The following is a 26,552-nucleotide window of genomic DNA, read 5'->3' as shown; positions in this document are numbered from 1 at the left end:
GAAAAAATTATTTCAGGAGGCCCCCAAATAAATGTAATATTTTGTCTGGACATGTAGATCCTTTCCATAGTGTGAGTGAGGAGCCTAGGCTGAATCCCAGGAATCAGTTCCTATTTAAGTAAATGGAGTGCAGTCTTTCACCCTTAAATTGATCCAAATTCTATTGTAAATTTGGCAGCATGTGCAGCTCCAGACTAAATATTGTCAGATATTATTGGCTCAAATCAGCTGAAATAAATCCCTCCTCACCACAGCACCACCATTCTGGCCCTGCTGCCTCCTCCGATGCTCAGTGCCTTGTGTTGTGGTGTCAGCACAGGGTGAGGGATGGAGAAGGGAGGCACATGCCACACCCCATCACATCTGTTGGTGAAGGTCATGCAAAAGAGGCACAAAAACAGGGATGGCAGGAAGAACTGGGAAAAGAGGAGGCAGCCTTGTGATTGGAAAGGGTAAAAAGAAAACTACCAGGGATGTAAAACTATGTAAAACCCACCATGCTCTGCCACAGGGCTGGGGTGGGCACTGGGGAAGGGCATGACTGCCTGCCTTGCAGACAGGGAGTGCGAGGTGCCTGGCACCCTCTGCTCATGGCTGCACGATCTGACTGGGTCCCTGTGAGCTAAAAGCTGCTGCCAAAGGCTTGTCTGGCCAAGGCTTGCCACAGCTGGGCTCCCAGTGACCCCAGCGTGCTGCCTCCCCTTCCCCCGGGGAAAGGAGATAATGTAGCAAATTGCAGGCAAACTCCAGGAAAATGGGGAGAGGATATTTGACTCGGAGATAAAAGCCTTCTGCTTTTAGGTGTGCCAGATCCAAAACCCCTGCTTTGCCTACACCACGGAGCAGGGCGAGTCCTATGAATTGGCAATGGCAAACCTGTTCTTGTCCTCTTGCAGGCATGCTGCAAGTGGCTCAAAACCCCTGTGCATTGTAGGATAAGCAAAACTGTTTTGAAGACAACATTTTGTGAGTAAAGGCACATATTGGGGAAAGTTTCAGAATGGAAATGAGTCGAGAGAGACAGTGATGGGACTGGATATGTCAAATGAGAGGAGATGGTCCTTCAACCCCACCCATGAAGGCAGCTGTGTCATTGTGTCAGCAGCTGATTCCACTTGTTCCCTAGAGAGTGGAGGACAAAGAAAGGAGCTTGGAGAAGAAGCAAGGTGTGAGTGCACTGTGTGTGTGTGGATGCAGTTGGATGGTACAATTAAGCTGCTGTTTAGATGTTAAGAGCAGGCACCCAGGGAAGAGCTGGTCATATCCCCTCCCACTCTCCTACCCCCTCCCTGATGCTGGCCTGTCTGTGTCCAGCCAAGGCTGGGTGCTGGGGCACTGGGCTGGCAGCACTCCTCATTTCCCAGTGTTGGATGAGGCAGTTTTGCCCCTGAGATAGCTCCCTTTGGTGGCAGGCATGTTGCACCCCTGGCACAGGGCAATGGGTGAGCTTGACGGGTGGTTCCAGCAGACTCCCCATTGTCCTGTGCTGCTGCCACCCTGCCATGGCACCTGCACTGCTTTCAGGAGGGGTTGAGTGCTTATATGTCCGTGAAGATCTGAGCCTGTGAATGCTGATTCACCTGCACTGCTGACTCAGGCTGCCATCCCTCAGCGCCCCTCCCTCCCCTCCATTCCGGCTTCAGCAGCGGGTCAGCAGCACAGCCAGGGTACCTGCTTTGGTCTCTACAGCTCACAACGAGATACCACCACCAGGCTCAGAGCACATTAATATTTGGGGCACTGAACAGCAGCAGCCAGGGACTGTTGGCTTGTTTGAGTTTTACAATATCACCAAAGGGCAGTTCTTCTGTCTCACTCCACCCCCAACTTCCTCCACGTTTCCTACAGTCCATGTGTTACCCTCACAAGAAAAATCTACTTGTTTTTCAGCTGGACAGGGGGCTGGCTGGCTGCATGGGCCCCACCATGAGCCTGGGGAAGGTGGTGAGGGTGGCCCTGCAGGAGATGGAGCGGGGAGGCCCACCCTTCCCAAGGGCAGTGCAGATTTGGGCAGCTATCTGGCTGTTTCCCCTCAGCCCTGTTTTCATGACTGCTCAGCTATGATAGCCAGTCTTTCCTCTGAGAGCCCTGCTCTCCTCTCCCATCATAAACCACTCTGACCAAGCACCTCTCCACCTCCAATCTCACAGCTCCAGCCAGACAATAAACTTGATCAAATGGTGTATCCACAGGGAAACAGGTTAAGAGGCAGCTTCTCAGCCAGGTTGATAGAGCCTGTGTAAATAATCATCCTTTTGTAAGGTGTTGAAATTTTCTCTTTAAGTGCTACAGCTTCCTTAAGGTTTGTTCTGGGCTTTCAGACTTAACTGGCAGCTCATTAACAGCTTTTTATTAGCACTGAAAACCACAGGAGGGAAACTGCACAGGTCATCTGGAACCCTTGGCTTTGGTAGGCAAAAAGCACTTGTTTCCAGATATGTGCAGTCCTAGGTGTTTTCATTTCACAAAGAAAAATGTCTTTGTGGGAAAATCTCTTATATGGATGAGGTGGTGAAGTGTTGGATCATTTTGATTACACCATGCAGGCAGCCTGAGGGGAACACAGAAGTCTTGCTCCTCTTGATCTCCAAAGGGACAACCCTCTGCCTTTCTTGTGGTCTCAAATGCAAGCTGATAGCAAGCATATCAAATCAAATTCATGATTTGGCCAGTTTATTGAAACAACTATAAAACCTGAAAGAAAACAAGCATGGAGTACAAGTCCTGTGAGGAGTGGCTGAGGGAGCTGCAGTTGGTCAGCCTGGAGAAGAGGAGGCTGAGGGGGGAACCTTCTCTCTCTCTACAACTCCCTGAAAGGAGGTTGTAGCCAGGTGGGGGTCGGTATCTACCCCCAGGTAACAAGTTACAGGGCGAGAGGAAATGGCCCTAAGTTGTGTTGGGGGAGGCCAGGAGCTTAGAGATCTTTTCCAACCTTAATGAGTGCATGTGTGGGCTGGTTGATGTGTTACATGTTTGGCACTGAAGGAGCCCTGTTTGTGCCCCTCGCAGGCGTGGCGGAGGCGCTGGTTCGTGCTGCGCAGAGGCCGCATGAGCGGGAACCCCGACGTGCTGGAATACTACAGGAACAACCACTCCAAGAAGCCCATCCGCATCATTGACCTCAATGAGTGCGAAGTGCTGAAGCACTCGGGGCCCAACTTCATCAAGAAGGAATTTCAGAACAACTTTGTCTTCATTGTGAGGACCACCTACCGCACCTTCTACCTGGTAGCCAAGACTGAGGAGGAGATGCAGATCTGGGTGCACAATATCAGCCAGATCTGTAACTTTGGACATCTAGAAGATGGCACAGGTAGGATCATGCTCATCTTGGGGGCTGGGAGAATGCCCAGGGGTGACAGGAGTCATGGACCTTGCTGGCTGGTTGGGCTGGGCAGGTGTAGTAGGGCTGTGATTCCTACAGCTCCACCCAGCACTGAGATGCTGCTAAACCCTGATCTGAAAGTTCTTAGGGATCTCACTGCTGCTGGGTGGAAATACTGACTGGCTGCTTGGTCTCACTTTGATGAAGCCATTCCTGATAGAACAAACAGCAGGTCCTTAATAAGAAAAGGTACTGTTTATGTGAAAAGCTGACTGTTATATTCTGGGGCCGTTTATTTCATTACATGTCCTGTATTTATTTAGTTTGGCTTAATGTAAGACACCTGTTCCAGGAAAGTGTCCTGCAAAACTCCCATTTTCTCAGGCATTGCTGGACGTGGAATGTGCACAGACTTGGGTGTATATGCATGTACATAAATCAATGACAGAAACAGTAAGCTGTCTTAGTCTGTTGATGAGACAAAATAAAGAAAAAGCAGAGGATAGGAGAGCATTAGAAGTGTGTATCTAGACTTAAGAGATGGTCCTACCAGTGAAGCATAAAGGCAGCTGTTTTGCCAGGCCCTACACCTGTATGTGCTCTGCAGGGTGAATTTCTTGGAAAGCTTCCAAGAATTAACCACTCCAAGATGGATGTAGCCAGTAATTAAAGTCAGGACCTGTATCGTCATTAACTTACCTTTTAAATGAGACAATTGGGCTCAGATAACAGCAATTTGTCTTTCCCTTGACATTTCCAAGAGGCAGATACAGCAGCAATCTGAGAGTTTTAGAGGAAGTGAGTCAGAATGAAGTCCTTCAGGACGATAAGAGGCAGCACAAGAGTAGAAAAGGGTGGCAGTGGAGGGACTTGATCCCAAGGGCAGTAATATATTTGGGGGTATTGTAGTGTGGCCAGGCAGGTTATCTTGCCATGGTCTCTGTGCTGCTGCACTCAGTGTGTTACTGGTGTCTGCAACTGCTGCATGGCCACACCATTACCTCATAACTTGAAACAAAAGGCTATGGGAGAGGCTTTATTTTAATCTATCATGGTTCTTGGCATTCCTTAACCTTCTCTTGGGTAGTGTCTTCTGAGGGAAATGTGAGTGTGAAAAACACTGCAGTGGTCCTGTGACAAATGTGATATCTGTTCTTTTCCCATTCGCTTTAGAAACCACCAGAAAAACGTGCTGACAGATTTTCGTGTCAGTACAAGCTGCCCATGAATACAAATTCCAAACTAGAGCTGGTAGCTTTGAGGGACTGGCATCAACAGCCCTTTGGAGCTTGGATGTAATTAGGGATATGCAGCAACCACCTTCTTCTTGTTCTGCCTTTGTTGACACTGAGATGTTGCTCTTGCATTGTTACTTCTGGTGCAGGATTATTTTAGAAATAGTTTTACCAATTACTCTGAAATTAAGGTAAACCGTTCCACATAAAACAGAAGAGAGAAAAATAATTTTTGTCTCTCAAATGTGTAAGTAGCCTTCTCCTGGCACTGTATGAGGATGTGCATAGGGGGATGTGATCTGTGGCAGAGGAGCTAAGACACTGGATGTCCCTGGATAGAGGCATTTATCCTGGGAAGTGCCTGTTCTGTTTTGCTGTTGCAGTGCAGCATTGCCTTTAAGACTCACACATGGGCAATACTCATAGTATTACACAGTCGTGTTTCTCTCCCAGCAAAGATTGCCAGAGTGGACACTGATGGATGAGAAATGGCAGCTCTTGCAGCAGCAGCAGTTGGGAAAGCTGACATCCCAGCCTTCCAAGGCAGACATTGCCCCGCACAAAGTTCAGCAGTGCAGAGTGTTTGCCTTGGTTCAGTGCAACGTCTGGCACCTGAACTTACAGCCCTCATCAGGGATGGCGTGAGCTAAGCCTCCAGACATGCACTTACTGTATCTCTAATGCCAAATAGCTCATAAGAGCTTCTATTTATCCTGCAGCTCATGCCGGTGAGCTCAAGTCTGGGGTGTATTCAGGTCAGGCTGCTGGGCATATTCAGATCCTCTGATTTAAATCTACACGGCTCCACAAGTTGCACATCATATTTCAAACAGTTGCTAATTGCTTCAGCTTTTTGGAAGCTCCTAAATCCCCCAAGAGCCTGTAGATTTAAACAAATTACCCTTAAAAATTAACATTGGAAGAGAAAAGCCCTATTAAATGTCATATGTTTTTTTAACTTGAATGCTACTGTGTTAAAAAAATAATAGTCCCTGATACGAATCATCAGCAGAAAGACACAACCATTGCAGAAAATTTTAATAAGCTGTTCTACCTTTAAAAATGAAGCTGAAAGACAATATTATATGTTGTGAAATCAATCATTCTTAATCTCTACATCTCTGAAAATTTGTTGTGACTTTGAGGCCAAAACCTAATCTGCTGCTTTCTTTGTTTAGTGCACAAAATGCAGCCACAGGTTTAGAGAGTGACTCAGCTTTAAACACTGTCCTGTCATTCCCAGTTAGTCCCTTCCAATAGCAAGGAAGCTGGATGAACAGCTGGTTTCCCATCACCAGAGGCCTCCAGTATGGGGTGTTAGCAGCCAGATGCAAAGTTACCAGAGACGTGGCTCCTGTGAGGACAACTTTGTTGTCAACAGGAGAGGCAGGGCTGAGAGACAGAGATGAAGTGCAAGATCCAGGCAGATGTCAGGAAGCACCTGGGAGGGCGGCTGTCAGGAAGGACTTGCCAGCAGCACTCAGCACACTGCAACACTCAGCTGCCACAAGAAACTGTGGCACTGGCTGTGCTGGAAATGCCAGGGGAGGTGGCACCTTTGGAGGAGTCAGCTGAAGGAGAGAGGAAGAGGCCTTGCTCCCTGTTTTCCTTCCATTTCTATTTAAATCTTGCTTTCATCTTCGGGGAAGTCTCCAAGTAGAGCCATCATTCTCCAACCCCCATGGACCCATGGCCATGCAAGGGATCAAGAGGATGCTTGGCCCAAGTGGTTGGGGCAAGGAAGGAGATGAAATAAGGTGGCTGTGGGATATCGGGGCACAGTTTACCCAATGTGCAAGCTGAAACCATGACTAATTGATACAATTCAATATAGCAGCTTTTCACTGGAGAAACTGCTGGGAAGGTTATTTAACCTGTTTCAGTAGGAAGCCTTACTGTTAAAGATAATGCTCTGCCAGGCTGTGCCTTGGCAGGCAGCTCCTCAGCCCAAGAGGGGCATTTCATCTTGGGTTTCACCTTCACACCATCCACAGGTTCCAGATGTAGTTCAACATCTTCTATAAACACCTTGCTCATCCTGGATGCATCTCTTTCCTGAAGATCCCAGCTGATCTCCATCTCTTCCCTATTGCTCTACTCTCTCCCACAGCACCCAGGACCACAGTAGAGCAGGATGTCCCTGGAGAGACTCCCCCAGTGGTGCCCTCCCTGCACAGCACATGGACCATGATGTTGGCAGGATCACTTTAAGGGACAGGTTATCCTTGGGTCCCTCTTGGCTGCTGGCAGTTGAATTACAGCATTTCTGCTCTTCTACCTCTCCCTCACCTCTTGTTACTGTGTTGTTCACACTCATCCTCACCCATTGCTGGGAGCTTCTTCCATTCTGCCTGCTCCCCTGATGGTTTCTTTGCCTCTTTAAATGTGTCTCTATTTTATTTTTTTAATTATTTTTATTTATTTTTTTATTTTATTTGCCAGTGTGTACAGACATTGCACATGGGCAAGGGATGGTTTGACTCCCCAGGGCCTTGCTGCAGCCAAACTGGGGAGCTTCTCTCCCAGCCAGAGTAGCACACTGGGAGCAAGGGGAGCCAGGGTCTACTCCCTCCACTCTCACCTCTCCACAGGAGAAAATCCCTTTTCAGCTGCACAGACTCAAGGCTGCTGTTTGACATCAGGCTCTGGCCTCCGGCCACGAGGGGTGGGTTTACCTCTTTGGTATGGCTGTGTAGCCTTGGGGGGGGCTAGAACCCCCGATTTCACCATGTCCCTGCACTGCTGTTGCACCATGACAATTCTTGAGGGGTGGGCTGGGGTCTGTAGCAGGGGGGAAACCTGCATGGTGACTTTCCCCGTGATGCAGAGCATCCTCCATGGTGACTTTCCCCATGATGGCAGGGCAGTAATTTTTTGGGTTAGTACCCACCAAAGCAGTTATTTTGGCAGCTGAAGCCTCCTGCTGTCTCTCTGGCAAAGGGTAGGGCAGGCACCAAACCTATTCTCTGCCTTCTCACCGTTAAAAGTAGCCATGCATAATTTATTCTGCCCAGCTGCTGTTGCGGTACAGCTCTAATGCACAGGATTGGGTTACCAGCAGAGCTGGCAGGGGCAGGGACAGCCTGTTAGGAGCTGACTGCAGGTTCCTGAGCTCCTGAAGGTTAGAAAAGGGCAGGTCTGTACTGTCCCCATCCCTCCCTGCTGCTCACAACCATTGCCATGTGGTCTGCAGCTCACAGCCTTTCCTGATGGGATAATCCATGGCTAAACCCTGTGAGTACCAGATGGAGTTCAGGCCTGTTCGTTCTCTGTGTTAATAACCCAGAATGTCATTAATTTCTTTCTTATGCACTGTGGCAGTTTTAGTTGTTGGTTTGGGCTTTTTTTAATGTAGTCAGATGGTGATGTGAACATGCTTTTCTGAGATCCCTAGGGAGTCAGCCCAGTGCATATTTGATCATTGTCAACTTGCAAGACAGCTCTCCGAGTCCAAGATTGGAGAGCAGAGTTACTGTCTGAGCCAGCACGATGAACAAAAGTTATTTTTCAGATGGGAAGCCTGCAGCCCTCAGCTCTGCTTTGCAAATGTGAAACCTTGTAAAAGCCATTCCTTCCAGATGCTCACTGCTGAAACCCTGCTGCTATAAGCACCTGCTCAAAATTAAAGCAAATCCTTTGCTTAAACTTGAATTTAAGCACGTGCTTATATGCTTTGCTGACCTGAGGCCCATCACTGCCCCAGACCTCCAAAGCTAATGGGAGGAAGCAGCAGTGAGTGCATGCTGGTAGATGGGAAGGAAAGAGGCAGCTCTCTCCCCCATTCAAAAGGATGAGGTGTGGGATAGTGCAGGGAGGGAAGATCAGCTCTTTTATTCTTCTTCTGACTGTGAATGTTGCTGTGGTTGGCATGAGACTCTGGGTCTCATACAATCATACAATATCCTCAGTTGGAAGGGACTCACAAGGATCATTGAGCCATACTGCTGCCCCTGTACATGACAGCCCCAAGAATTGCACCATGACAGAGTTCAGTTTGTGTTTAGTGATGTTGCTGTCTAACAACCCAAGTCTTGGCAGCCCTCTCCATCCCTCCTGATCTGCTTGTACATATACCCAGCACCTCCCAGGGCTGAGAAGTGACTGCAACAACCTGGTACAGTGCCAAGGCTTGTGGCTCTGTTGAGCTGAGGACTAGGCTGGACCTGCTGGAGCATCTCAGGACCTCCTCACACAGTGCAGGATCTGACCTGCAGGCTGCATGCAGCTGGTTCCCAGCTTTTCCAGCAAATTCTGGATATCGGCGTTAGAGAAATCTGCCATCCTGCAACACTTTGGAGACATGTTTATGCTTGGCGTGGTTTTATCAGCAGTGGCTGTTTTCTTGTGTTTCTTTTTGCTGTGGGGTTTTTCATTTTGAAGAAGGTTTTTGAGGCTTTGACTCAGGCAGTGTCTGCACCTCAGCCAGAGAGATGGGCACCCACTGCCGAGCCCTGCAGGTGTTGGGGACATTTGGGACACCCAGTGAGCACTGCCTGGTCCCTGCACAGCCCTGGTGAGGGAACTGCCATGCAGCAACCTGAAATTTCATTAGAAAAATCATACTGTCCAGCTGAGGACTTGTGCTCTTAGTGCTGCCATTTTTGATTCCTGCCAGGAGCAGATGCTTTTAGGGAGCTGCTCTGCAAAGACCCTTCCCACTCCACTCCTTGCGTGGTGGGAGGTCCAGCTTGCACTAAGGACTTGATTTTTTGCATTGAAATGCCCCAAAAGCTGGGCCAGAGGCTGTGTTTAGCCTTAACTCTGTGTGGTTCAGCCATCACTCCTTCATCCCCCAGCCCCATGTCCCCAGCTATCTAGCAGGGCTGAAGGTTGGGAGAGGAACAGAACCAGACTTATCTGTGCTGCCTGGCAGTTCCCAGGCCAGATGGGCCTGAGTGCCTTGGACACATGCTGCCAGTGAAGGGTGGTCTTGATGGTCTGAGCTCTGGGCCAGCCCCGCTGGCTGCAGCCCAGAGCTGTTCCTCTCCTACTGTCACCCTGCTCTGTGCCAGGGTGACTGGAGTGTTATGGCCAGAGAAGGTGTCACTGAGAACAGGCTCCCTTGTGTCTTGTGGCCTCCAGAAAAATAGTGTTACTTTTCTCAGCAGAGCCAAGAAGCCTCCAGCTGGGCAGAAACAGCTACATTACAGCTTTTGTGGCTTTGATGTCCAGCCCAGAGAGGCATAAGGAGTTTGCAGGCAAGTTCAGAGCTTGTCTGGCTACTCCATGAGCTGCAAAGCTCCATTTTGTCCACTGAGATCTAGAAAGTGGGAGGAAATCAATCCCTTTCCTTGTCACCATTAATTTGAAGTGTTGGAGATTAATAATTAATTATTTGCATTAGATACTCAAAAAATACTTGATGAAGCAGGCAGCTGTGCCTCAGCTCTCTCTTCAGCAGAGGCTGTCTTCATTGCTGGCTGCAGGAGGTATGCCACAGCCCTGCAGGAGTGCAGGACCCCAGAGGAAGAGGGTCTGTACCTTCTGCAGCCCTTCAATTTGACAACCTGGGCAGGGGGAGCTGCAAAATTGGGCTGCCCTGTCCCCAGAACCAGTTTTTGCCTTGACTCACCACCCCTCTGGGGTAAAACACCCCTGGTGTAAAAGCAGGGTGGTGGCAGCCAGAAGAGGCAGTGGGCTGGGGCGAGTCAGAGCCGTCCCTCAGCCGGGGCCATCCGTTCCCATTGCAGGTTCCGTGGAGAGCCTGTCCCACACCACCTCGTCCCCGCAGCCATCACCAGCCGCCTCCACCCACACCTCCCACATCGCCGACCCCTCCTTCTCCGTCGACACCGCTGCTGCCGACGCGTCCGCCACGGAGGAGACCCCCAGCGAGTCAGGGTCAGTCTTCCTCCCCGACTACCTCTTCCTCTCCAACTGCGAGTCGGGCAAGCTCAGCCACAACAGGTAAGTCTGGGGTCTGCTGGATGCGTCAGGCTGGAGCCGTCCTCAGCCTGCCCAGTGATGAAATTGGGGCACACCGCTCCTGGAGCCCTGCCACTCAGGGTAGGCTCCCGGGCACTGCAGGGGCCCACCAGCCTAATCCAATTTGGAGGGTGCTTTTCATAGCGCAGATTAGCGGTCGAGTGTCATATGTTGGTCCTGTCCCTTTCCAGGGTGGGTGGCTGGGGACCTCACACACAGCCTCCCTCCAGACACCTGCTGCTGCCCAAGGTGCTCCACAAAGTGTCCCATCCCCCTGTCCAGCCCAGGGGGGACCCTCCACAGTCACAGGGAAGGGACAGATTTTGTCCTGAACTGTGGGGTTGGGTTTTTTGTTTGCTGTGTTCTTGCAACCAGGAGAAAAGGAAAGCTCAGTTCCTGACCTCTGCCTCTTGCAGGTGTGACAGCTGGTCAAATTCAGACAGATCTCTGGAGCAAACTTCATCGGACGATGTTTTTGTTGACTCCTTGCAATCCCAACCCTCCTTGTACCTTGTACAGCCAACCAGTGCTGGCACTGTGCACCAGGACGGGGCCCCACTGGCAAATCCCAGCACCATGTCCAGGAACATAGACATTAGTGGGCCATCCAGTGACTTTTCCTCCTCTTCTCCCCTGCTGGGGACACCGCTGACACCAACCTTTCAGATCGACAAGAGCCAAAACGCGCTGCCCTACGGTGTAACCCAGCTGGACATCCTGTCCAACACGCCTCCACCACGGCCCCCCAAACCAACCCACTTCTCGGACAGGAGAGGGGAGGAGGTGGGCGGCGGGGCCCTCCAGAACGGGCACGCAGGGATCGGCAGGGCTCAGGTCGCTCTGGTGCCCAGGAGGATCTCCCTGTCCAGCTTAGACAACATGAGGAACTGGAAAGGTGAGTGCACTGCCGAGAGCTGGCAAAGCAGGACCAATGTGAGGGATAGAGCACAGAGTGGGTGCTAACTTCCAGTTGTGTCTTTCTGTCCTCCCCTCTGTGGAATCATACACCACCCAAGGCAACACAAAATCCTTCTTTCAAATGAATTAGCAAGCAGGATTCAGGCCTGTCCCTCATGTTCAGCTCCTGCTCTGTAGAAGCCCCTCAGTGTGTGTACAAATGGGCAGCAATTTTGCTGTCATCCCTTCAGGGTACCTCATGACTTGCTAGTTTTCCATGCCCCCTCCCTCTCCAAAAGGGAAAGTAGTAAAAACCACCAAAATGAAAAGTCAGCCACTGAATCAGGCAATGCCAAAATCTCTGTTTATGCAGGTCAAAGTGTGGGCTCGCACATGGGAAATTCTTTCGGAGCTGTGCTGCTTCTCTGCTTCCAGCCCATTCCACAAGAGCAGCATGTCTTTTTGCAGCTTAGAGTAAAGACCAGGAAGTCAGGGAGACGCTGGGGATGGGATGTAATCCCAATTGAACCAGGGACTCTGTGTGTCCTTGAACAAATCCCACTCTGTCCTTGCACTTCAGGCAGAGCAGTCTGAAAACCTGCTGCTATAGGGTGATGCTCCGCTGCAAAGCAGACTCTACTCTGAGCTGAGCTGGCTTTTCCACTTGTTCCTGAAACACCATAATCACAAACAAAAATAAGTCAAAAACCCAGAACACCATGGTATCAGAAACCAGTAAAGGCAGAATGAGGAAACTTTATTATGTAGAGCCACAGAACAGAGAAAGGCAGCTGGGATACCCGGCTGGAAATCATCAAGTATACTGCAGAGATATGAAAACCTTCAGTTCTGATGAGGAAAAAAACATAGGTTTTTAAGGACAAGCATCCTTTAGGCTCCTGCAGTTTAAATGACCAGACAATATTTGGGGCTGTTAGATCTTGCTCTTAAAGCTCAGAAGCTAAAGCAAGGAGATCTCTGTCCAGCCTGTTTATCAGTGTACAAACAATTCTTGGAAGGTTTCTGGAGAAACACCCATCAGTGGAATTGCTATTCTTGATTATCAGCTACATTTTGTTGCTCCCTGAAAGGTGCTGCTCTTGCTTCTGCACATGTTCCAACATCACGGGCACACTTGAGCCATTCATGTTCCTCCAACCCAATTTACACCGAAATGTTTTAAGAGGATTAAGTGGCCAAATGTCATGTTGTGCTGCAGTGCTGCAGGGTTATCTCTGCCTGACGGGGGCAGCAATGAATTAATAAGTGCTGCCACTTTTTCTTGCCCTAAGTGAAGCTGAAACTATTCGAAAGGTTAAACTCTGAATTAAGATGTGTTTAACAAGAAAGATCAGAAAAAGAAACAAGGAGAAAGCAGCTCTTCCTCACCAGCTCCCACAGTGAGCCCACTTGAGTCATTTCCTTCACTTTTTGCCCTTGGCAACCTGCAAAAGGTGCACAGATGTAATTAACCCTGTGTAAAGGCAGTATGTGCTGGTTGAAGTGCCATGAAGGGGGATGAGCTGTACACATGTAAAGCATCTGTGTCCTGGCATCTGATGGAGCCTTGTGCCAAAATAATAAATAACCACCACAAATGCCCCCAGTTGCAGTGCAGTACCAACATCTCCATCATAAGAGCAGAGAGTGGATTAACATGGTTTCAGGGTTTTAAGGCATTCCCATAGAAAAGCCATTTTCTGCACAGAAAATCCCTTTCCAGAAAAAAGCGGTGTTTGTAAGCATCTCCCACTGCTGATCTTCTATGCACTGAGTGGTAGATTTTAGAGCTTTTGGGTTTTGCTTGAAAAATAAAATGGACCTGCACCAAGACAAAGGCCCACCTGCAAAACAGGACACTGAGACTGGTAACTGTTTCTCTGGCTGTTTGTTCCCCATCAGCTTGAGCCACTTGCACCATATCAGCACTTCTGGATGGCAAAGCAAAGAATTTTTCTCCTACTATAAGTTTCCCCATGCACCACTCTCTGTACAATAACACTTACTTCCATGACACCTTACATACCAGGCTCCTAAATAACTTTCCAGGCAACAATGAAATAATATTCCCTTTTCATGTAATTTCCCCACTTTGACAGAGAGCGACTAGAGCTCTCTGGGTTTAAACTTTTGCTTCCTTGCTCCCACACCAGCCATTCTCCCCAACTTACAGGAAGCATAAGTTACAGCTGGATTATACATGAACATGTTCCTTGGTTTCATCATACTTAAAATGGATGTAATCACTCTTGAAATGCTACTGAGTTGGATCTGGTCTTAAGTGTCATTGGATTTCCTCATTTAGGAGTTTTACTCCAGAATTATCTCTGTAAGGTTGCACTGCCTTATCACATTTTTAATCACTTCTCTTTTCCTTGCAGCAGACATGGAAGGCAGTTCCTTAAGAAGTCGAGATAAGAGGCTTAGCTTGAATTTGGTAAGTACTCTGCTTGCACAAATTTAAAACACTGACACATGGCAAACTTCAGAGAGTGAATCATTTCGCATCCTGATATTCAGTCATCCCCCTCCTGTGTTCAGGAGAAGAATTGAAAAAATGGAAGAAGCACTTGGCTTTGGGCAACTTCTCTGCTGCTGCTTTGTGGCCTCCGCTGCTGCTTTTGAGGGAGGAGGGAGAGGTAGGCCACAAAACTAAGCACCCTGGTTTTAAGGCAGATGAAGCTGGGTCTGTTATGAAAAAGGTTACAGTAGCCTCAAGAATTAAACTGTTGACCAAGGGCACCAGAGAAAATGGCTTATCCCTGGAAAGAAAGGGTCTAAAGAAGTCTACCACTTCATGATCCTGAGGGATATCTCTTCTTTAGGACATTGGAAAGTGCCTGCTCTCAAAGCACCTGTGATTGAGGGCTCTGTCAGTCCAAAGCTTCCCGTCTCAGCCTTTGACAGACACAGTTCTGTGTGGCACCATCTCACATCACACAGCCAGTGTGCTGGATACTGTCTTCTGTGGGAGATCCTTTGCTGTGTGAATGTAAGCTCTGGTGCTGGGCAACTTATGTTTTTCCTCCGTTTGAAAGCTTGCAAGGTTTGTAATCTCTCCGTCTGGCCACTCAGCCAGCACCAGCCTGCATGAAATTATTTTCTAGTGCTTATTCTCAGCGATCAGAAGCAACTTGTAAGTCTGTGTCTGCTCTCTCAGCTTCCACATCCACAAAAATCTAGTTCATCAGATGTTCTCCTTTCAGATTTTTTTTTTTGTATGAAGGAGCCTCCCTCATTTTATAGGTCAGAATTACTGCTGGGAGGGGCAAGTGCAACCTCACTGAAGTCGGAGGATTTAACCTACTACAGTCACGGATAAGTTTGGCTCTAGTTTCCAGCAGTGGCTTGCAAAGCTCAGAAGTGGACCTCTCCAAAGCTGGGCTGTGCATCTGAACTCATGTGTTTGTCTCCTGTCTTTCCATCTTGCATCTCTCTGAAAGGTCTCATCAGAGCTCTCCTGGACTGCGCTTGGCTCAGATCTGTTCCCAGCTCGAAGCACCTCCTGGCTTGCAGGGGGTTGGCTGTGCATTTATTGACCTATTTCTCTTTCTTTTCCTCCTTTGCTTCCGAAGCCCTGCCGGTTCTCCCCGCTCTACTCTTCGGCCTCGGACGGCGCGGAGGACAGCTACGTGCCCATGCGCCCCAGCACCTCTCCCTCCGCGCCCGGCTCCGACTGTTCCCCCGACGGCTACATCCCCATGAGCCCTGGCTCGGCCACCTTTACCTTCCCTGTCGTCAGCACTGAAAAACTCACCAGCCCGTTACCTGAGCTGCCCTCGGACGTGGAGCCCCCTCCAGTGAACCGAGACCTCAAGCCTCGTAGGAAACGTAAGCCCAGACCCAAGTGCAAGTGGCAGCCAGGGGGTCCTGATGGCAGGGACATGGGTGGCCTCCTTTGATAGTGTCCTTGGCATGTTTTGAAGTGTTTCCCACTGTAGAAGATGCACTGAAAAGCTTTGTAAGTGACTCACAGTACTGTAACCAGGGATGTGCCTGCAGGGTGGTTTGTGAGCAGAAGAAAAGCATCCATGGCTACTTTCACAGTCAAAGCCCAGGTGGCTCCACACTCCAGCTTCAGATCCACTCCAAGTGCAAACACCTTCGAGAGACAGCAGACTAAACCTGCTGCTCTGAAGCACATGTACTGCTGTCTCACCGGTTCCCTGACCTTCCAGGAATGGGGCATCCAAACACTCAAATACTCATACTTGATGTGTGGGCTGTTGGTTAAATCTCTGTTGGGTAGGCACAGCTGTTTGGTTTAATTAGGAATTTCCTGCAGATGCTTTTGCTGACGGTAATTTTCCACTCCTGGTTTTCATGGCATCTCCAAAATCTGGGTTGCACTTCTAGAGAATATACTGGGGACAAAGTTCAGGTTTGCAGCGGAGAAATTGCCTAAACCTGGCCTTCAGTAAAGCTCTTTGGGTTGCAGAGCCACAGGATTACTCAGAAATTGGTATAGAAAATGTTACTGTAAAGTGGGGGCAGAAATTTAGACCACTGCCATGAAGTGAAGCAAGTTCATGTCCTTTCTGAAAGGGTTTTGAGAATGGAGGGCATGTGTACATTGATTGGGGACAGGAATGATCTTGGATCCCAATGTGTGAAGTCTTTTTGTTTAGAACAGAGCCCAAAACCTGTTATGACCTGTAGGATGAACCAGCCTCTCAATGGCAGTGTATCCAGAGCAGATTTGGGGCAAACTCAGAGATCTCATGGGGCATTTGCTCTCCTTGTGCCCACTGTATTTACTGTGTTATTGACATGTTATTGAGGTGATTGAGGGACTTTGCTTTCCAGCAGTGACTGAAGCAGTCATTTGTTACTGATTTCTGTCTTAGTTATGTTCTGTGAAATACTCCGTTAGTTTCTTTCTGTTAATATAAAACTGCATTTTTCTAACCAGTCTGTACTTTCCATTAGCTCTGCTATTGGAAATGTAATTGGTTTTGTATCTCCTTACAGCACGGCCACCTCCTCTGGACTTGAGGAACCTCTCCACAATCCGGGAGCATGCTGCCGTGACCAGGATGTGGACTGTGCCTTAGTAAGTCAACAAGAAACCTGCCATTCCAATCTTTTCAGCATTAGCATTGTGGATTAGAGTTAAAAATAACTTATCACATCCCACAAGAAACAGTTTCCTGGCAAAGTCCACAAACAAAAATTCCCCAGGGTTCCTTCCAGCGTTCCCCAGGCTTTTGCTGTCTCTAAAAAGCAAGGCTCCCTTTCACGATGGGCAGCTCCAGTGCACTCAGCCTCATGCAGTGATGCTCAGTCTGTTTTGAAGGTTCCTTTTAAGCAGCCTGGAGCTGGTCTGCACTCTGGTGTGGCTGCTATGCTGGATAAAAGCTTTGCATGCCTAAACTCTTTTTTTTTTTCTAAGTGGAAGAGCCAATTTTGTTCCTGAAAATTAATATAGCAAGGGAGAACCAGATGAGATAAAGATCTGCCTGACTTGGAGCCTGAGCGTAGAATTCTGCACTGCCACACAGCAATTCAGACTTGAACTGTTGGTGTGGCCTTTTGTCACTGGAAATTAGTTGTTAGTAAAACAAATGCTTTTGATTTCAAAGCCCAGGTAGTATGAACAGATGATACTGTTTGGCTCCAAGGGCAGCAGAAAACTCATTTTCAGGGAATTCATGAGCAGGGGAGGACTGCAGCCTGCTGGCTGGGGGGATCTTGGCACTAAGGGGAAAGCAGCTGTGCTGGAGTGTGCATGCGATTGCCAGGAATTCCCACCAACCTCCTCTGCACACCCCAGGCACTCCAGGAAATGTGGGGTTTTGCTAACATGAGTGCCAGGCAGGGCATTTCCACTCACTTCAGGTTGTCATGTGAAGGGCAAAAGAGACATAAGACAGACAGTTTCTCTGTTTCAGACCCCTCTCTCAGCCCATTGAGTCCAAAGCTGGTTAAGCCCTTTGGCACTGCCTCCCAGGGAAAGCCAATAGTCTGCCTCCCAAGCATCCCTGCCAGAACACTGGGGTTAATCAGTGCTGACACAGTGCAGAGTCCTGGAGGATAACAAGCTCAGGGGGAGCGTGCATGTTCTACACTAACAAAGCTAAAAAAAAAAGCATGCCTGGAACTAATGAAGCAAAAGGAATTATGCTGTTCATGCTGCTCAAAGTGGCCACCTAATTTCCTACTGACTGACCCCACTGCACTCGCCTGCAGTCAGTTACTCACCGTGTACCTCTGACAGTCATGGAAGTGGAAGTGATTCTGCAGTAGTGGAAGAGATTTCATGTGCAAGAGCTGAGTCACAGCCATCTCCATAGCAGAGATAGCATGTGTTGCCACTGTGTGCAAAGCCAGACAAGTTCCTCTGCATGGACCTCCAGCAGCTGATTAATTCACATGAATCTCCAATATGTGGATACCCTCACAGCTAAGTAACTGCCCTCATTATTACCCAAATGAATGATAGTTGTCTCTGTGCCCCTTGCTCGAGCAATTGCTTCAATGTTTTATGCTTTCTGTCATACCAGAAAGCAAATTTTCATAAATCCCAGAAGAAAAGAAAATCAACAAAACCACTCATAGCAATATAGCACACTATTTCTAGAACTAAGGAGTGGTTTTGGACATTCTCTCCATAAAGGCTGCAGCGTTAGTGTGAGTTTATTCACCATATGGACTGTGTCAGGCTTTGGCTTCATTTCAGAGCATCTGTAAGATGCTTCCTTAACCTCTCCTGTGTTTTTCTTCATAGCAATCGAATGAGCTTTATCTCACCAGAAAGAGACGGTATTAATTCAGCAAGAATATTTGCCAATTCAGTTTCCGGAGAAGAGGAAGAAAGTTACATTCATATGGTAATCTTCATTTTCACACAGCCATCCTTTGCTTTATTCTGCTCTGTCACATTGATGGAGAATGCAGAAGTTTGTTTTCTAAGAGAAAACGTTGAGGAGGTTTGTCCTTTGCCTTCTGGGGTTTTTTTTAAATGATGAAACGGTTTTAAACCATAGACACTGGGACCAATTTACGGAGAGATAAGGGAAGCCCTTTTCCTGCTCTGCAGAACTCAGCTGTTCGCCCACGAATGTTGCTGAGCAGTTCCAAGAGATCACAGGGATCAGCCATATTTACATGAGAACTCATTAAGGCAAAGGGAAATTAAATCTTTTCGCCTTCTAAAAATGTGCCCTGCAGAATCTCCCAGGAAATGACAGAAAGCCGTTAGCTTCCTAAAGAAACACACCAAATATTGTGCAGAAACAGAACTCCCATTAAAGTCTCTTATTGCTTCTGCTTTGGCTGGTGGCACTAACCCCACTTCCCATCCCATGAAAGAAGAACATCTGGCTTCGTGGTCTCCTTTTCTTCATTTACTCTTTAGCCATATCTTGCAAAAGTCCAGAATCTTGGTTTCCTTTGAATTTTAGCTACAAATGGATCTCAAATCCTTGATCTGAGCCAATGTCTACAAATCTGGCTCCATAGCCAAAGCTCAAGAGTAATGTCTATAAAAATATATTGCAAAACTGACCACAGCCTCCATGAAACACAGTCTAAAATTTTAACCCACATCTCTACCAGATCAAAATGTGCTCAGGAGGGCAGCTCTAGTTGTAACCACTCCCCATTTGATTTCTCTGGTCAAATAAACCCTTCCATGCATTTGTGGTCACCTGTGATTTTCGTGAGATTAATTTTCAGTTGCTAGATTTGAACAGAATTTTCACAATTTCTTCAAATTCACTGAATGGTGATGTTTAAGAGGGCACCTCTGCAACTTTGAGCCTTCCAGGAGCTTGGGTTGAGAAGCTGAGCACAAGTCCTTCCTGATAAAACTGCATGTTTTTTTGTTTTGCTATAATTACCAGGAGGAAAAGGCTCTCACACTTTCTTTTTGTCATCCCACAATTATCAGTGTTATGCTGTGGTTAATAACCAAATGCACCCTTGGCATAGAAAATTAGGTGGGTCCTGACTGTCCTCACTCTCATTTTATCAGGCAAATCTTACAGTTGTGATCCTGCTTCCTTTTAGGATCATGTTTTAAGAGCATTAAAAGTTTCTCTTCTTTCCTGACAGGAACACAGACAGGCAACATCTCCATACAGTGGTGCTTTTCCATGGACAAGGAAATCTAACCTTGATTACTTAGCACTGGATTTTAATTCTGCTTCCCCATCCCCTGTGCAGAAGGTACGAGTCATCTGAAAAATCCCACAGCCTCCTGTCTATTTGTCTGCTGGGAGGAGATCAAGACCCAGGGTCACATTCTGCTAGGTGCCCCAAGTGTCACGATGTAGTGTTTCCAGCTGACTGCATCTGTGGCAGGCTCAAGATTAATATAATAAGAGCATGATTATGGTGATGACAAGGTGTCCTTAGTATGACTCACAGGGATGCTGTTAACATGAGCTCAGCACAGTGCGTGAGACAGCCATGAGGGCTTGTGGGCAAGCTGGTTGATGCCTTCAGGATCTCTGCATGCTCTTTCATTTTCATCTAGTCTCCACAAAGCCTTTCCTGCTAGTTTTCCCCCAAATCTCTTTGCAGTAACAAATTTACGGCCTGTGATAAATTCATGGGGTAGAACTGTACCATCTCTTGTAACATGGCAAAATGTGCATCTTTATCCTTGCATCACCAAAACCATTTCAATTTCCTTTGCTGAGAAAATACATTCTTTGTTCCAAAGAGCTTCTAACCTGCCCAGGTGGTGGGTAGGTACCACTGCAAAGAAATTAACTGTTATCAGTTTGGGTCACCTTATGTCCTGTGTATCATTTTCCCCATCAGCCAATACTCCTAGATGCAAAAGACTCTTAAGCTTTCTTATTTAAACCCTCCCTGTAGCTCAAATGCAGTTAGTTCATCCCTGCAGCAGGATCACTCAGATGAGGAGAGAGTGATTATCTGCATGGAAGTAGCCAGCACAGCACGTTTCCCTCGCTCACTGTGCTGGGCTGAGTGACAGAGTAACAGATGGATAATTATAGCTAAAGCAGGCTGTAAAGCAATGCTTTTGTCAGCTGATGTCACTGTGAGCTTCAAGGTGAAGTGAAGCAATCAAGGAACGAGGGAAAGGGAAAATAGAAAATCAAGACAAGTTTCACTAGCATCCCTTTTCAACCTGGAAGTTAATATATTGGTTTTTTCTTCTCTGTCCTGCAGAAACCTTTTCTGTCTGAGGAACAGAGGGTGGACTATGTCCAGGTAGATGAACAGAAAACTCAAGCTTTACAGAACACTAAGCAGGAATGGACAGATGAAAGACAATCAAAAGTCTAAAGGAAGAAGATTTGGGATCTGGAAGATTTTTTTTTTTTTGCACTGGAACCACAATGTTAATGAAGCCGCTATCACAGTAGAGTTCAAAGGCAGAGAGAGTTGTAAGATACAATCTGTAGAGGCATTTTTACTGGAAACCTTTGATTTCAGCTGGAAATAGTATGTTGAGTGAGTGAGTGGTTCACTGATGATTAAAGTAATGCATTACTCTTTCTACTGCCCTTACCACTAAGCTACATGGTACCATTTTCTGGCATGATTCTGCGACGAGTCATACACTTAACGTTAACAAATCCACTACAAGTTGCATTAATCTAGTTCGTCCTGCCTTCTCCCTCAGTTGCATAATTCCTAGTTGCTAAAGCTATTTTTTAATATTCCTACAAATACTGCAGGTGCTTGGAGTGCTTTTATGGCAGCAGGCATCTGACAGGTATTGGTGACTAATCAACTAAGGGCTAAAATACTGAAACAATAAAAAGAACTTTTTGAATATATAGTGCTTAAGCAAAGAGAATTTTGAAAAATATTTTTCCCCCTGGGTTTAAAAGGTCTGACTGTGAGCTGATGCTGTCAGAACTCAAAACAGGACTACGTGCCCATGCGACTGGAACGCATGGTCTTTGACCCTCTGGACGACAGTCATTGTATTAAGCTTCTTCTCTCCTTTGTGGCTCATACTTGTCGCCTTTCTGTCTGATTCCTACTGATGTTTTCTCCCCTATCTTGAGAAGTGTCTTCAGCACGGCACAGCACAGCTGCTCTTCTAGCAGGAGGCTGCAGCCACACAGACCTTGGCTGGCCAAAAAATAGAAAGGGAAGCTGTGAGCCTGTTTCTGCAAGTCTTGAGAGAACTGGCAAAGGATCAAGAATGCTTTCATCTGAACAGCAGAAGAAATGCCATTGGAGTTGCTGGTAGCAGTCGTCAATCTGATTGTTTCACTAGACCCACCCCAAAAAAAAAAGAGCGTTAGGAAGTGCAGCGCGCTCCGAGAGAGGCCGGGAGCCTGCCAGAACAGAACAACAATGCGCTCACGCGGCGTGAGGACCTCTGGGTTCAGGAAGCTTATCTACCTTGGGACTTGTCACAGGCACTATCTCAGGATCACATATGTGTATAGTTTATAAGATATTTAACTTTAGACGCTTGGCTGCAGTCTTTATTTTAAAGTGGCACACAGCCACCTGACTCATGGAAGTAGGCAGTGACGCTGAGTGACCCACTCTGGATTTGGTCTCGCAGGCTTTGCTCCTGTAGGTAAGTCCCAGTAGCCATAAGAGGTCTGATCCTGTCGGCGTGGACAGACAGACAGGACCCTTACGAAAGATTTCTTCTCTGACAGTGCCAAGTCACTGCCCTCCCTTTGTGTGCCTGTTGTTACCACATTGCATTACTGTAACCTGACATCCCAAAAATGCTGATTTACCAAACAGAGGTTGTAGAAATGTCATTGCAGAAACCACTGGCATTTCAAGGCTTCTACTCAACTTCCTCCTCTGCACTCACTCTGCTCCAACCATTCGGGCACTCTGAGAGGCTGAGAGATGTGGCCCAGTCTCATGTCCTGTGGGAGAGGCAGCATAGCCAACAGAAACACAGTTTTCCTCCTACCTCAAGAGAGCTGAAGGGCTTGCAAGTCTTACTGCTTCTTTAGCCCAAACCCTGGGGATCTGTGGTGACCAGGCTCTCATTAGCTTGCCCTGCAAGAAAAAGGTTCGCCAGCGCCTTTATTGACTCTGGGGCAAACTGGGCACCCAGGCCTGCAGGCACCAAGTGTCCCAGACCAGAGCTGCTTGGAAAACAGGGGTTAATCCTACAGATAGCTGACCTGCTGTTCCCCCATGCTCTGCTCCTCCTCGCCCCCTCACCGAAGCTCTAAAGTGAAAGTTGATGTTCACAAAAATTTTGAAAATTAATTCCAACTTTTCTGTATACATCTTGTCTGTCTGGTGTGAAATTCAGTTTGTTAAAACCCAGGGGTTTGTCCTCAAACTGATTTAGCAGAGCTGTGAGCAACCATGCCCTGGGAGTGGTATTGCAGCAGGGGCAGTGGAGATCTGCACCTCCACAGAGGTGTCAGAGAGAGGGAAGCATAGAAGGGCCACAGAACTGAGACCTTTGACTTTCTGCTCAAAAGAATTGCCTTTCTTTCAAGGTGTCCAAGTAACGCATCACTGAAAGCTCTTGGTGTATGATGACGTACTGAAGGGGTTAAAAGACCAGTGTCTTATGTTAGGGACAGAAAATCTCCACAGAGGGCAGGTAAAGTTGTATTCTGCTACTGCAGATCCTGGATTGTGGAGTGATGTCAGGGCGGCCTCTGATGCGGATCAGCATCGCGTACAGATCAGATCGTGTTTGACTGGAGTGTTTCTTTTCATGCTGTCAGAAAATTTTCTGAAGAGGAAAAACACTGAGTTATTGGAGACAACTGACTCACTTGTTATTCTAGTTTATTGTAAAAATATTTAAATTTCAACAAACCTGGCTAACAGAAAGAAAAAAGAGCTCTCTCGATATTTTTATTCCCCTAAAAGGACATAAGCCTATACCTTGGCAAGGACAGTCCTTAGATCAGAATGGCCCCTTTCAACTTCCTGTGTCCCCTGCTTGCCCCCACCGCCCTCTTATCTTGATCAAACGCTGCTCACTGTTTTCTAACTTTCTCTTTTTAACTAGAAGCTAAGTTTGAGGGTTTATTCAAATTTTCATGTAAGGTCTGTTTTTACCCTCTGCTCCAAGATCTGTGACATGCATTCTTGTGCCAGTACAACACTTGAAACAGGAGAAATTAAAAATATCCAACAAAAAAAATTCAAAATCAGAGCAGTCTTCCCCCAAAGCTTTTTTTTCTATTGTTTTGGTCAAATTCCACAATACTTCAAAGAGGGTAAAGAGGAGGAGGATGGTAGGAAGATGACAAAGGCCAAAGCTGCTGAGGCCACCCTATCCCTAAGGATTTGGGTGTGCATGGAGCCACAGCAGCCCTTGCTCTAGTACACGATGACAAACCTGTGGGCCAGTACCCACAGAACCAACTGGTGGGAGAGGAGGGGTGTTACAGAGCAAAAAGGAGCCATTGTTTAGTTAAGTCTGTTCTTAAATCCCGATCCCTTGGCCAAAGAGGAAGGAAAACCTGAAAACTCAGTCAGCTTTTGACAGTGTGGTGTGTGAAAGCATAGCCCAGGCCAGAGCCCTCGGTTCACTGCGGCTCTGGGGCCAGCCAGGCACACTCCTGGTGGTGTCTTCTTTTTGCCATGAATCTGTTATTTGTATGTATTTTTTTCAAAAGTGTCATGAGAACTGATGCAGAGAGAGGCTCTGCACCTAAATGAGCATGGGGTGGCCAGTGGTCCCTTAGGAAACTTGTCTTCTGGGGGAACTGGCATTGCCCAGCTCAGGACTTGTAGTGCCTTCTCCAGCACTGCTGGGCCCTCTCGTTTAAAATGGAGAGAAGCTCTAAATGAGCAGAATAGTTTTTTGTTTAATTGGAAATGTCACCCTGTGGAGTTGCCAGATGAAACTTGGTTGCAGGGTGATGTGGAAAATAACTAAGCTCAAGGCTTTGAGTCTTGTGGTGGTTGTTAAGGCCCTCATCTGGTCTGCACTCCTTCAATGACCACACATATGAGCAAGGCATAGCAGGATCCACAACTCATTTGCTTTTTGGACTAAACTGCATTTTGCATTTAGAATTCCTTTATTACAGGAGGCAGCATTAATGTCCTTGCTGACAGATATGAACCTGAGAAATGTCAACAGCCATTTAACTGGAGCCAGGTGTTTTTGGCCAGCTCACTTTTGCCAATGGTAGTGCCCGCTTTCTTCTATGTCACTAACTACATCATAGATGTAGATTTTGGAGTTGCATTCACTTGAAGTGATTCAGTGGTTTAGTAATTCAAAGACCATCAGATGCTGTGATGCGAACGAAGCACAGGGCAATGCCTTCCCTTTGTCCCCCTGTTCTGCAAAACTTGCTCAGGTTTAAAAAAAAAAAAACAAAAGCCACCAAAATAGCAGACTTTTGCCATGTCAAAGCCAGAATTATTTTTTTTCAAATAAAAATAGACTTTTGTCTTGTGCAAATGAAGCATTATACATTTTTTGTACTTGTAAATCTGTGGGGAAGCATTAAACAGTCATCTCTGTTATGAAGGAGTTAGTCATTGCTAGAGGGAAGGGGGTTGCCTTCCTCATGTTTCATTGTAATGTTTGGTGTATATATTTGCACATTAAACTGTATCTTTTTTCTAATAAATTAATATAAAAGGTAGCTGTAATCTTTAATTATTTTGATAAGCAAAGGGGAAAACTTTCACATTTTTCATTTAATGCTTTTTCCATTTTTTAAGTCTCTTATTAGGCAGTGACTCATTCATATAAATTATTTGGATGCAAATTCAAACAAATTTGCAAAGAAATGTCATGTGCTTGTGTATCAGGGAGATTATTTACAGAATAATGAAGAACTATGAAGTTGTGACTTGGACTCATGTCTGCATCCCCCTGGGGCTGGGGTAAGTTGCAGCCCCCCAGCCCCAGCTCCTGACCATATCCCTGCCACTGCCACAACCACTTACTGATCAGTGATGTAGACTACAAGCACAAATTTGTTTAGCACATGCTCTGGGCTTGGATACAAAGACTAGTTGTTATTTAACCTGATCCTTTAATTGCTCTGTGCTGAGGAGTGTAGTTGCTGTTAATATAATTTCCACATGCAGCAAGCTGGGGATGTGGGATCCTTTCAATGTGCACATCTTGGGATTTGGAAGATGAAATGAGGCCATTCACGGGAGCAGAGCTGAGCAAGTCTTGCTGCTAACAAGACAGGTAGTTTGGAAACAGTTTATTTATTGCTTCAGGCTAATGTCACTTTTGGATCTGCATGCTTTGTAATCCTGGCTGGATACCCATTGTGGTGGATCAAGGGACATGTAGTGCTTAGAGAGCCACTGATGGAAAATTGGCTGCATGACTAAAGACACACAGACACGTGTAATTTAGATAAACCTTTGGCTGTGGGCTTGATAGAAGGGAACTGTGTGACATTTTGTGTTCAATCTTGTAGGGAGGGCAGGTCAGACAGATAAAAGGTCAGATAAAGTCTGACTGCTGATTCACAGCTGTGTCCATGTCCTCTGCCCAGCAGAGATGGGAATGGCCCTTTCATCAGGGAGCACTCCCCAGAAAAGCAGCCTCCCTCTGCTGCACCAGCTCCCAGAGCCTCTGAGGGAACCAAACATGCCAAACCCACCATCACTCCTGCCACCATGCAGTGAGCCAGGAAGCACTGAGACTTCTCACACCTCCATGCAAAGTACTTTGGTGATTGGACAACAACAATAATAAGGTGAAAAAAATGACAGAAAAAAGTCTGGCTGTGTAGGCACTTGGTAGGATTTGGCCCCTCTAATCACATCTGCAGTTTCAAACCACATCAAATACTTCCCTGAAGCAAAAAGCCACAAAGCAGCCAGCCAGGTCCCCAAAACAGATTATCTTCATGGGGTGTGAAACAAACCTGTCCAAAAGGCAGTAATTCCCTGTTGTAGAAGTATACAATATACCCTGAGTCAGAAGAGACCCACAAGCCCTGAGAATCCCACCATGTGCCTGAGAGTGTTGTCCAAACACTTCCTGAACTCTGGCAGGCTTGGTGTCATGACCACTTCCCTGGGGAGCCTGTTCCAGTGCCCAATCACCCTCCAGGTGAAGAACCTTTTCCTAATATCCAACCTATTGCCCCAGTGCTTTTTGTTTCTTCAGCTCTTTTGGCTAAGAGTGCCATTGCTTTAGTGTTTTTAAGCCAGAGATGCTCAATAGAGCATCGCCTTAAAAATGAGCATTCCTGTGTAATCCTGCCTACACTGGGGACTTTATCAACTCAAAGATACAGGTCTTG

At 47.1% G+C, this 26,552-nt stretch overlaps 1 protein-coding gene across 2 annotated transcripts in view; it reads left to right on the top strand.

The window, feature by feature from the left end:
• GAB3 (GRB2 associated binding protein 3) overlaps positions 1–24,904 on the top strand; it is a 63,996-nt gene extending 39,092 nt beyond the window's left edge. The window contains exons 2-10 of one of the 2 annotated variants that reach the window (XM_051789782.1): positions 3,010–3,313; positions 10,251–10,467; positions 10,902–11,380; positions 13,767–13,819; positions 14,958–15,213; positions 16,354–16,435; positions 18,110–18,212; positions 19,438–19,551; positions 20,527–24,904. In XM_051789782.1, coding sequence (XP_051645742.1) covers positions 3,010–3,313; positions 10,251–10,467; positions 10,902–11,380; positions 13,767–13,819; positions 14,958–15,213; positions 16,354–16,435; positions 18,110–18,212; positions 19,438–19,551; positions 20,527–20,643 — 1,725 coding nt within the window. In that variant the 3' untranslated portion in view covers positions 20,644–24,904. Of the gene's footprint in view, positions 1–3,009; positions 3,314–10,250; positions 10,468–10,901; positions 11,381–13,763; positions 13,820–14,957; positions 15,214–16,353; positions 16,436–18,109; positions 18,213–19,437; positions 19,552–20,526 lie in introns of both variants that reach the window. The other variant, XM_051789773.1, reaches the window with a different exon arrangement.
• Positions 24,905–26,552: the final 1,648 nt, after the last annotated feature.

The sequence above is a fragment of the Manacus candei genome, unplaced genomic scaffold (assembly GCF_025592945.1).
Source record: "Manacus candei isolate 608988 ecotype Guabito, Panama unplaced genomic scaffold, ASM2559294v1 h1tg000003l, whole genome shotgun sequence".
NCBI lineage: Eukaryota > Metazoa > Chordata > Aves > Passeriformes > Pipridae > Manacus > Manacus candei.
The sequence above is the reverse complement of the archived record's forward strand: the minus strand, read 5'-3'. Positions and strand labels throughout refer to the sequence as shown.